The 12,163-nt window shown below is 44.5% G+C and overlaps 1 protein-coding gene across 4 annotated transcripts in view; it reads right to left on the bottom strand.

Annotated features, from left to right (window-relative positions):
- The window catches only part of PPM1H (protein phosphatase, Mg2+/Mn2+ dependent 1H), a 299,608-nt gene that overhangs the window by 180,165 nt on the left and 107,280 nt on the right, over positions 1-12,163 (bottom strand). For all 4 annotated transcript variants that reach the window (XR_008617682.1, XR_003680301.2, XR_003680302.2 and 1 more), the window contains exon 2: positions 5,092-5,257. Coding sequence is in view for 1 of the 4 variants with exons in the window: in XM_024122817.3 (XP_023978585.1) it covers positions 5,092-5,257 (166 nt within the window). In the remaining 3 variants the exon portion in view is untranslated. The remainder of the gene's footprint in view (positions 1-5,091; positions 5,258-12,163) is intronic.

Below are 12,163 nucleotides of genomic sequence, written 5' to 3'. Positions count from 1 at the left end.
GCCCCAAAAAAAAAAAAAAAAAAAAAAAAAAAAGAGGTCATAAGGGAGGGAGAAATTCATCACATGTATTCTGGAGAGCGTCCACGCATCTTCCTTTTCACCATCCTTCATGTCTGTCAACTCTCTGTTTGCAAATGAAATAATGATGCCACTATTTATCCTGTTGCTGCATTTCTTGCTTATAATAATAGTATTTGCCATTTTTTCATCCTTATCTTTCTTGACCTCTCTGTGGCCCACAGCATTGCTACTTATGCTCCTGACAACTCCCCTCTCTTCTTGGAATTCCTTTGGGCTTGTAACTCCTGAATTCTAAGCCCCCCTAGACTTGCTCTGAGCTCCAATCCTTCAGCTCTAACTTCCTACAAAACACTCCCCACTGGAAAGTTAGCATCCTCAAGCCTCAAGTCGCCATTTCCGCCCATCTCCTCACCTTGAACCTGTGCCTGCCCCAGGGGTCCACTTTCAAGGACCAGCACCCAGCGGCTGAAACCTGGCATCTCCCACTCTCCCCTGCCCCACATAGTTGGTCACCTGGTCACCTCAACAGAACCTCTCACATCATCTCTTCCGAGCCTGCCCCTTGCTCTAATCACAGCCTTATTTCGAGCTTTCATCATTTCTCACCCAGATTTCTGCACGAGCCAGACTCCTAGGTGTCCCAGCCTCTAGGTGTGCCCCCCTAGTCTTCCAAGTCAGCCTGCCCACTGTCATGAGTCCGTTATGCCCTTGTCTAAAGTCACTGGTTAAAATTCCAGCTTATTAGGGCATTCAATGGCCCTCACGTGTGATGCCTGCTTGCTGTTCCTGTCTCATTCCCCTCCAAGTGACTACACGTGCTCCCAAACACGGGAAGACACGCCCCACGTACTCGCGCGCCAGCCTGTCTCAGCATTTGCACGTTCCCTCTGTCAGGAGCTCCCCTTTCTCTTCTTTGCTTGGTTAATTCCGACAGCTCAAATGTCACTTCTCCAGGGAGCCTTCCCTCACCTGACCCAGCCCATCCCCTCCACTGTTCCCCAAGCCACCAGGGGCCAATCTGAGCTAGGCGTCCACACAGCCTGGACTTTTTCTCTTTCTCCTAAAACTCACTCCACTGTAGTGTGCTTATCGACGCTTCCTCCCCTCCCCAACTCTGCTCGAGGGGGATGGGAACTGTACTGAGCTCATCTCCTCAGCCCCAAGGCCCAGCGCGCGCACTCAGAGCTCAGCACACATTTGCTGGGTGAAGGAAGAGAATCGCAGGGGGAAAGGGGGAGACCCACCTTACTTGTCTCCTGCAGATGTTTTCTTGCCCTGGGCCCTATGCTGTCACTGCCCTCTCCTCAGTGTCGCCATATCTGAGTTAAGGGATGGCTTTACATGGCAAAAATCACCGGCCTCTTTTAAGCAGTATATCCAGTGACCTCTGCTAGCAAACCGTTCATTCAGCGCAGCAGCCAAAGTCCTGATAACGGCCTTGAGGTCCTGCCACTTTGTCTCACTCCTCTATAACCTTTCTGACAATGTCACCTGCAATCCAGGCTTTACTATGTCTGCTCCAGATGCATGGGCTTCCTGGCAGATTCTCTGAGAAACTGCCAGCCTGTTCCCGCCTCAGGGTTCTTACGGTGGCCTAGGATGTCAGAATGCTCTCCCTCCCATCAGCTGCCCTTTCAGGTCTTTGCCCCAGTGTTACATTCTGACACCTCCTTTCACCACCCTGCGCCTCACGCTTCCTATTATTACTGCTTCCCTGCTTTGTTTTTCTCCGTAGTGTTTATCTGCCACGCTATATATTTTGTTTGTCGCCGTCAAAGAACGCAAGCTCCCTGTAGGGAGGGACTGTTGTCTGTTTTATTCCCTGCTGAATCCTCAGCATCCAGTTCCTGGAACACAGCCCGCACTCAGTGAGTCACCTGGCACGCTAGATTACACTTTTCAAGCTTTTAGAAAGGAGCACAAACAACAACAATGAAACAGACAACCTAATTTTAAAATGGGCAAAGGACCTGAACAGACATTTCTTTAAAGAAGATACATCTGGCCAATAAGAAGCACATGAAAAGATGTTCAACATCGCTAATCATGGGAAATACATACCTACAATGAGGTACCACTTCACACTCATTAGGGCGGCTATTATTTCAGAAAAACAGAAATTAACAAGTGTTGGCAAAAATGTGCAGAAATTGGAACCCTTGTGTACTGCTGGCGGGAATGTAAAATGGTGCAGCTGTTGTGCAAACCAGCGTGGTGTTTCCTCAAAATATTGAACAGGATCACCGTATCATCCAACAATTCCACTCTGGGTGTATATTCAAAAGCATCGAAAGCAGGGACTCAAACAGGTATTCAAACACCCATGTTCATAGTGGTAATATTCACAATAGACAGTGAAAGCAAGTGTCCTTTGATGGATGAATGGATAAACAAAATGGTATGTATGCACACAACAGAGTATTATTCAGCCTTAAAAAGGAATAAGATTATGACGCATTCTACAACATGGATAATCTTTGAAGACATTATGGTAAGTGATATATGCCAACTACAAACAGACAAATATTATATGATTCCACTTATAGGAGGTCCTTAGAGTAGAGTCAAATTCACTGGGACAGGAAATAGAATGGTAGTTGCCAGGGACGGGGGGCGGGGAGGGGAAGGGGTACTTAGTGTTTAATGGGTACAGAGTGGCAGTTTGGGAAGATGAAAAAGTTCAGCAGATGGCTGATACTGATGGTTGCACAACAGTATGAATGTATTTGATGCCACTGCACTATACACCTAAAAATGGTTAAAATGGTAACTTTTATTTTATGTATAATTTCCCACAATTAAAAGGAAAAAGGCAGCACAGCTCTTGCCTTAAACTCTAATGAGTAGCCTAATATATAAGGCAGGTGGAAGCGAAGCTGCTGTGGCCAAAGCAGGAATGCAGGGGGAGAGGTGCCGGCTCTGCATGGCACGTCCTTGCTGCCTCCTAGTGGCTCATGAACCCCACAGAGGTTCAGAGCCATCACAAAGGAGGGCCCTGGCTCCATCCTAAAGGGCTTATGCACTGGTTTCACTGTTCTTAAGGAAAGAAAGGTAAAAAGTTACTCCTGGTTCCACTTCTAGGAGGAACTTAGCAACAAGGGAAAAACGCCATCACCCACAGGCCTTCAGCCAAATGTCAACACTGACTTAGTTTTACAGAAATCACTTTATAGGGGCTTCCCTGGTGGTGCAGTGGTGAAGAATCCACCTGCCAATTCAGGGGACATGGGGTTCGATCCCTGGTCCGGGAGGATCCCACATGCTGCAGAGCAGCTGGGCCCATGCGCCACAACTACTGAGCCTGCTGCTCTAGAGCCTGTTCTCTGCAGCGGGAGGAGCCACCGCAATGAGAAGCCTGTGCACTTCAACAAAGAGTAGCCCTTGCTCAATGCAGCTAGAGAGAGCCTGCATGCAGCAACAAAGACCCAAAGCAGCCAAAAATAAATATATAAATAAATATTTTTTTTAAAAAAAGAAATCACTTTATATCCAGTGGCAGAGGAGACCTGCCAGGGGAAAGAGCAACATTAAATCACTGGCACCCATACCCAATTATCACTAATGTCTCACATTTTCTGAGCCCTTTTCCATAAAAACTCAATCTTCGAAATAAGTCCATCAAGAAGGTACGAAAGACATTGTGTGATCTCCAAATGAATGAAAACTCAGTGGGCATTATCCACAGAGGATTACAGAAGTAGAACTGACTTTAGGATAATAATCACTAGCATTGATCAAGGATTTATTCATGATGACACTGGCTCAGGACTTTACATGGACTGTTGGATTTCTTACTTGCAACTAGCCTCTTCCACTGTATTTGGTAGTTACCATTATTATTCTTCCTTTTTAGAGAAGAGAAAGGGTGAGGCTCCAAGAATAAATAACTATCCCCAAATTGAACAGCTTTAAGCAATGGACTGTTCTGAAACGTCTTACCCCAGAAGACCATGCACTTAACCAGTATTATTTTGTCCTGCCCGTCTGGGTCCCTGACTCTCGCTTTTTGGGAGAGGCCTAATCAGTGCTTCCTTCAGCCTTGAAAGCAAGTACAACTGATGAATCTCCATAGGTCACTGTGTTTTCTAACCCTAAGTTGAACTAATGCTAACAAAATAAATCAGTACTCTTATTCCCTAAGCGTAAATGCAATAAGACACTATCACTTAGACTAAGAAGAGATTCCTAGATCCTTTACAATCCTATAAAAATTTACATACAAAAATATCCTAAGACCATTAGAATAAATAGTCACACTGGGGTCATCCCATTTAATGTCTCTTTTCTGTAGGACTAAATCTGCTGATGGACAGAGTGCTGATTATCCCCTATACTTTTCTGAGAGCTTCTTCAGAACTTTCTGAGGCTGTCTGCTTTGTTCTGCAGAAACTGGAAAGAGGAGAAACGCTCTGTGGTTTGTCAACAGGGCATTCGGTCTACAGGGCTGCCCCATAGGATGCAAGGGCTTTGGGCCAGTTGATTTGTCAGAGCATCAAGCAAGGCTCCAACTGGGCAAGTCTAAGGGGTAGGCAAGGGGAGGAGAGGGACAGAGTCATGCGTGGCAGGGCTGCAAGCCGATGGCTAGAGTTCCTCTCACTCCTTTGGAGAGGCTTCCAGGGACTATCTCCTTCACAAAAACTTTGAAGTGGCTTCTTGAAAACCACCAAACATATATACTAATTCTTGCAGCAAAACTCATATATGATATGGGTGTTTTCTTTAAAGGTTTAGAACCTAAACACCAGCTGTTCCATTTATTTGTTTGTCTGTTTACTTTGGCCATGCTGCTCGGCTTGCGGGATCCTAGTTCCCCAACCAGGGATGGGACCCGGGCCCCCAGCAGTGGAAGCACGGAGTCCTAACCACTGGACCGCCAGGGAATTCAACACCAGCTCTTCCTAACTCCATGTGTCACCTTCGCTGTGGTGGTGTGATACCCTGAGCACAGACCTGCCACTCCACTAACTCTGGGGACATGGCTTTTCTCTCTTCCATTCCGAACATCCCACGGCGGGGCCACAGCGTGCATGTTCCTCTCACCCGAGAACGGGGGATGAAGGAGGGTCTTACCGAGTTCTCCTTCAGCTGCAGTCCCTCCCCGTTGGGAAGTGAGGACCGTCTCTTAGCTGAGTTCCTGTTTGGGGTTGAGGTAATGGCCCCTGCTTTCTTCTTCACGGTGAGCACCTCACAGCTGGCTTGGTCTTCATTGTGTGTGCTCTTCCCGGCATTGATAACCCTGGAGGAGAAGCCAGAAAAGCCGATCAGATGGAGTGATGTCTGGAGAGCTGAGAGCCCAGTCCCTCAGGTCAGCCCGGGCAGGCTTCACAACTGGCACAAAACGAATGCCCTACTTAATGCACAGGACCTTACAGGCTTGGTGGAGTAAATGGATTTTTTTTTAATGTAATTCTACTAGCATATGTTAAAACATTTGCTAAAGCAAGGTACTGAGGTCAGCTCACCTTCGCAGGTGTCTGATAGACGGGATCAACCCCACCAATCCATTTCTAGTCAAAACACTCGAGACAATCACTCTTTTTGCCAATTACATTGAAGACAGAGGGCTGGCTCAGGGAATTCTGTTGCATTTCTCCAAGTGATAGAGCAAAACCACCATCAATCTTATCAAAGAACAAGGCAGTAATTTACAGCACACTGTAAAATCCAAGAGAACACAGAACTATATTTCATGACTGCCATGACCACTTTTACTTTACACACGGAGAAGTGAACGGATCAAAGGTTTATTCTTTTAAAATTATCTTCACTCCTTTATCTTTTCTCATGTAGGATATAACACTCCTCACGTTGCATCATCACAACAGACTATAGGGCATGCTGATTTGTACGTCTGGCCCTATGATCTCATGGCATGTTGATATTCTTTGGCCTAATTACTAATGTTTGGAGCACGGGAATGCTTCAGAAAAACATGCTACATCATTCATAGACCTTTTTCTGTATCAGGTGACTGCAGACTGAACTCTTGGGTTTCGGCACCATTTTCTTATTAATTAATTAAGCGGCAGCTAAATTAGTTTTCCTGAAAGAGAGCTCTCCTTGATTTGCCATTGTCTGTGTTTTCTTTACAAAATTTCAACAGTGTCACAGTAGGTGACAGAGTGAGCGTGGAGGATACAGACTCAGCGGCAAGGAAAGAAAGATGCTTTTTTTCAAAATAAGGTAAGATAGATGGAAATCCACTTTAAAAGTGTGGTATATACACCACTCAGTCCTGCTGTACTCCCTCCTAAAATTAATTAGAAGATGATCATTTTCAAATGACTTTTTATAAAGAATTTAAAATTCTGAAATAATTATAAACTCAGAGTAAACTGCAAAAATAGTATAGAGAGCCTCATGCACCCTTCACCCAACTTCCCCCAAAAGCAACATTTTATATCACTCAAGTACAATATCAAAACAAGCAACTGACACTGATCCAGCACTGGCAACCAGACTGCAGACCTTATTCAAATGTCACCATTTTTTATATCAAATGGCTTTCAGTATTGAAAACTGTATACACGCTATAATCAAACAGGAAACAGCAAATTGAGATCAGGGAGTGTGTTTTGAACAGTCTTTTCTACCAAACCTTGGGATTCTATGGAGGTGTTTCAGATGTTTTAACGTTTACTTTAAATTTATTTTTTAAATGTATAAGCATTTTGGAAAAAAGTGCAATAATTTAGAAGTTGATTCCCATCTGTTACATGTGAACAAATACATGCTAGTCTATATATTTTGGGCAGCTTTGGCATAATAAGCCTTCTATCTTTTCTCTTGATTCGAAGGAGTATCTGTTTAAGAAAATACCATTTGAGGGACTTCACTGGTGGCGCAGTGGTTAAGAATCTGCCCGCCAATGCCGGGGACATGGGTTCAAGCCCTGGTCTGAGAGGATCCCACGTGCCGCGGAGCAGATAGGCCCGTGCGCCACAACTACTGAGCCCGTGGGCCTAGAGCCCGTGCTTCGCAACAAGAGAAGCCTCCGCAACGAGAAGCCTGCACACCGCATGGGAGAGTAGACCTCGCTCGCCACAACTAGAGAAAGCCCGCGCGCAGCAACGAAGACCCAACGCGGCCAAAAATAAATAAATTTTTTTAAAAATTTGCAATTACTTATGTATATGTAATAGGAAAAAGATCATAAAAGTCATCTACTATCTCCGCTATTTCAAATTTCTGTTCACTGAAACTGCTTTATCATTCTTCCTGAGTTTATTATAAATTTCAACTTAACCATATTTTTATAAACGAAAGCCTTTAACTCATTTTACACAAAAGTTTTGTGTAAGATTCTTTTCTTTTTAAAGTAGATTGTTGCTTACAGAATATGAAGATCATTGTCCTCGCGGCGGGGGTGGGGCGGGGGGGGTCCTTCATAGGAGGCAGGGGGTCCCTGCTGATCTCTGTGAGGTCAAATCTGCCTCCACACCCTCTCAGGGATGAAGGGAGGAAAAGGTCAAGGTCTAGTTTTCGGCCCCACCTTCACTCTCTCTCCTCTAAGGAGGAGGCATATTCACAAGGTTTAAGAATACAATGCTGAGAACCTACTGTAGAGCACAGGGAACTCTACTCAGTGCTCTGTGGTGACCTAAACGGGAAGGAAATCCAAAAAAGAGGGGATAAACGTATACGTATAGCTGATTCACTTTGCTGTACAGCAGAAACTAACAACACTGTAAAGCAACTGTACTCCAATAAAAAAAATTAAATTTAATTTAAAAAGAATACAGTGCAATTCTTGACGACACGATGAAGACACACACTACCTGCATAAGACTACTAACACCACTTTGCTTGCTGCCCCAGCTACGTAAGTTATCCCAAGTTCCACAGCCAGGAAGGAGCGCTGCTGTGATTCAGAGTGAGGCCTCCTTTGACCCCCAGCCCAACCTCTTCCTATTATACACGGGGATTTGCATCAGTCAGTGGGAGGACCAGCTGGACTGCGTGGGGAAGCATGGACTAAGCAGATTAGGCAAGCTCGGGTCCGTGCCTGAGAGAAAGGGGATTCTCTCCCTGCTTCTCTAGCTATTGGAGAAGGCACCCAGAGCAAGGATGAAGGATGGATGCTTCAGGTCTGCCTGTCTCTAGAGGAGCCCACGTTTAGTCCAGGTGTTTGCAGCTGGAGCTCCTAATACAGAACGTTTCCCTTTCACATGGATTTTTGGAGAACCAAACCAGGCAGAGGAAGGAGATTTGAAATACCACCTGCCTCTTCTCTGTCGCTGATAGTGAATTCCCAGCAACATGTTTGGGGCGGATGGTTCGCTGGTGATGTTACACCCCCGTGGTCACCCACTAACATCTTCCCCAGGGAAAGCCGAAGTGGAGGCTCGGCTAGGAAAACAAGTTCGTGACAACCGTCCCCTCCACACTGTCCTCTGAACAAGATCTGAGCTTCTATTTCTGGAACTTGGCATCACCCTGACCATTGGGACCTAAAAAAAAACCTGACTAAAGCATAACTTTAACAAAAAAAGCATCACTGATCTCCGAAAGCTACATGCCAGGCTGACTCATCTGCCACTGCTATTTTCCAACAGTCAACAAAGCTACTATAATTACATAAATCACGAATCACTGTCCCCTGAATGTGCTGTGTATCTCCTACCTCTCTTGGTGGATATTAAATTCCAAAGTTGACCTAACTTCAGCAAGAGACCCTAGAAACTTTATTTTATGCATGAGAAAGCCAGGGCCCGGGAATACTGTGGCTTACACAAGGTCACACAGCTAAATACAGCAGAGTCCCAGCTCTTTCTGCTTCAGCTCTCAGTTGTTTTATTTTTCTATTGTGTGTCTATTCTTATCGGCACTTGGTTGAGAAGGCTGTCCAGCAATGACTCATCAAAGCCAGGGAACCGTGAAGAACAACCAAGGGTGGACTCCCTTGGCCATTTCAAGCAAATACAGCTCTTGAATGACGCTGACGAAATATCAAAAAGTCAGAAACGTCAGCCTAGAGGGAAGACAGCAGCCCCAACCCTGGAAGCCTGTTTGGTCAGATATCTGATTATTATCCAGATGACAGTCATTTTAATTAAAGCCACTGCCTTTTTAAAACACACAACTGCTATCCAATATTTCATATTATTTCAAATTCCTGACTCAGTACAGCTTGAGTAGAAAGACCCGATCCTTCTCAATTTATTTTGGCTTTAAAAAGCTTGACCTCTATCAACTTAAATATTTCATTTTGTTCTTCAAAGGCAAATGCTTTGTTTACTAAATATAAATAAAACCTCCAATTCCTCTAAAAGTAAATTGAGAAAAACTGTGTTTCCTGAGTTCAGAAGCATCATTCTGCCAATAGGTTCAATTTTTTTTTTTATGTGAGCAACTATATCAGTAGCTACATTCCCTCCTTATCATAGGCTCCAGCAGAAAGTCAGCACTATCTTGAGATCAACAGGAATGACTTCAAGATGTCCTTTCTTTAAGCAATACCCACCGATGATGCTTATTTGGAAGGCTTAAAGACAAAACATTGGTGGACCATGAATCATCATCTCTTTGGTGTCATTATTTTCCAATTTCCTACAAAGGGGGAGAACATCTTCCTTGAAATTAAACTGGAAGTAATAAAGCACAATGGTTAAGACGATGGGCTATCTCCCCAGAACATAGCACACAGCAGGTCCTCAACAAACGTCTGCTGAAAGAATGAATGAATGAAACCAGACAGAAATCAACTCTGCTACTTCCTAGATATAGAGTAATAACAGTATCTTACCCTTGTTGAGAACTAATTATGTCCCAGGGACTGCTGTTAGCATTTTACACGTAGTAATTAACTCATGTAATCCTCTGTGAACTCTAGGAGTTGGCCACCACTGCTCTCCTCTTTTTAAAGTCACAACTACTGGACAGCAGAGTGTTTGGTCAAGTTGCTTAACTTCTGCAAACCTCAGTTTCTTAGTAGTACTTCTCAGATTAAACTCTGGGAGTTGCTAAAATATATGTGTTCGGGAGAGGGGATATTAGTCACCTAAATTAAAGAACTGGGAAATTCTGAAGTTAGGGTTAAAATTCAAGTGGGAGAATTGTGAGACGATGAAGGGGAAGGTTAACTACTATGTCTTCAATAGGGAAAGTTTACATCCAGTTATTTCTTCCCTTAGAAGATCAGGATATGTTGGCCCTAGGAGAGAGACACGTGACAAAGTTAAATTCAATTATGGACTGCGTTAACCTACCAGCCTACCCTCAATCGGACAAAACACCTAGATTTTTTTTCCCCTTGTAAAAACAGGTAAATACAGAATTTTAAGGTCTTGGAAGTCCAAAATCCTATGCGTGTATCAGATACAACTGGAAGCTATGACCTGAACACCAGGCGTGAACGTGACCATGAGATTTGTAGCAGTAGAAGACCCTATTTAAAAAGAGCAAGAGATTCATTCTGTGCTACTATCACACACTTGGGAAACCTGTTTTCCTTCTTTCTGTTTGTAAAATATTCTAGTCACAAATTTTTTAAAAATCAACTCCACCTGAATTTCAGCAGAAAAATCCTGGTTTTAAATGGCAACTGTTAAATTATCAAGCTACCTGCCTTCTCATCTGCTCAAAATCTTGACCTTAAGGACATTCACCTGATAATACAACACACAGAGCAGGTTCCTATCACTAAATTCAGACGAGTAACTATTCTCAAGTAGTGAGCCCCTGTCACAACAGCCACTGATCCCAGAGAACTGACAATGGAAACATTTTCAAAAGGATTTACAGGACAGTCAATCCACAAAGGATAGTCACAGTTGATAATGTTTTGGAAGGATTCCCACATGTCACACGTGTCAAGTCATTCATTAGCAACCCCTCCCCCCTTGGCAACTCAGCAGAAGAACCAACAGAGACAATGGTCAGGTAGACCAAGTTCAAACTTGCTGTCTGTTCTCAGGCACAGTAAGTTTACTTTCTGTCTCTAAAATGGGGATGATAACTGTCACTTCCGATAGACTTAAGTGCCCTAGCATAACAAGTATTTCACAGTACACAGTGAGTACTCAATATTATTATTTAATAAAAATATATCCAACACAAGCTAGCTGCCTCTTGTGTTGGGCCCAGAGGACTTTATCAAGTTATGTGAGTTTGAGGGGAACCTCTTCTTCCCTCTTCTTTCTATCAGTGTCCGTCTGCCAGCCTAAAGGACACAGGGTCGCATCCAGGCATCCAGAGCCTACAAGAGGCACGGCATGACACTTCCCTGAAAACGGACCTTGAGCAAGGCCACCCGCTCCTCTGAGCCCTCTTCTCAAAGTGGTTGCGACACACAAGCCACCCATGTGACAGTGTTCTGTACACAGGAAAGCGCCACACGGTTGGGAACGTGCTACTTCTAGGTTCCCACCCAGATCTGCCCAACGAGGCCAGCTCTCCCCAGGCTCCTGGTCTCAGAAGCTCAGGTCCCAGACCCACAGAAAAATAACAAAGAGAGAATTTGGTTGGGTTTGATGATTTTTTTTTTTTTTTGGTATTATTCTATTGCTTTGTTTTTAAAGGAAATAAAATCCTGGACAGTTCAGACTAAAAAGTTTACACGAAGTGTTAATACCGCTCAACAGCCAGTAATCACACTGAGTAATAAGGAGCAAGCATTTTAGAAAGGCCATCAGGTGAACTGAGCTGTTGCTGACTCATACACAATTGAGAAGCAGCCAGCAAAAGGCTGTAGGGGGAAGGGTGGGAAATCAATCATTTACAGGAGACCAAATACAGCGATCAATTATTAAAATTCTCTTTTCTAGGCAACCCCACAGGCAATGTTTCATGTGATTCTCTGAAGTGGTTACTGACCACCCAGGCAGGCTGGAACATAGGGACAACTTAATTCCTAGCTCCAAGGGCGTTAATAACCTCTCATTCTTGGTGTACTAGAAAACCAGGGCTCTGACCAGGAACAAAAGCCTTCGCTAACAGCCATCAGCAAAAACAGCCAGAACATCCATCAAGAATGGATGTTCCAGGCTTCCCTGGTGGCGCAGTGGTTGAGAGTCCGCCTGCCGATGCAGGGGACACGGGTTCATTCCCCGGTCCGGGAGGATCCCACATGCCGCGGAGCGGCTGGGCCCGTGAGCCATGGCCGCTGAGCCTGCGCTCCGCGACGGGAGAGGCCACAACAGTG

The sequence above is a fragment of the Physeter macrocephalus genome, chromosome 6 (assembly GCF_002837175.3).
Source record: "Physeter macrocephalus isolate SW-GA chromosome 6, ASM283717v5, whole genome shotgun sequence".
Classification (NCBI taxonomy): Eukaryota; Metazoa; Chordata; class Mammalia; order Artiodactyla; family Physeteridae; genus Physeter; species Physeter macrocephalus.
Note: the sequence above shows the minus strand (reverse complement) of the source record. Positions and strands in the feature narration are given on the sequence as shown.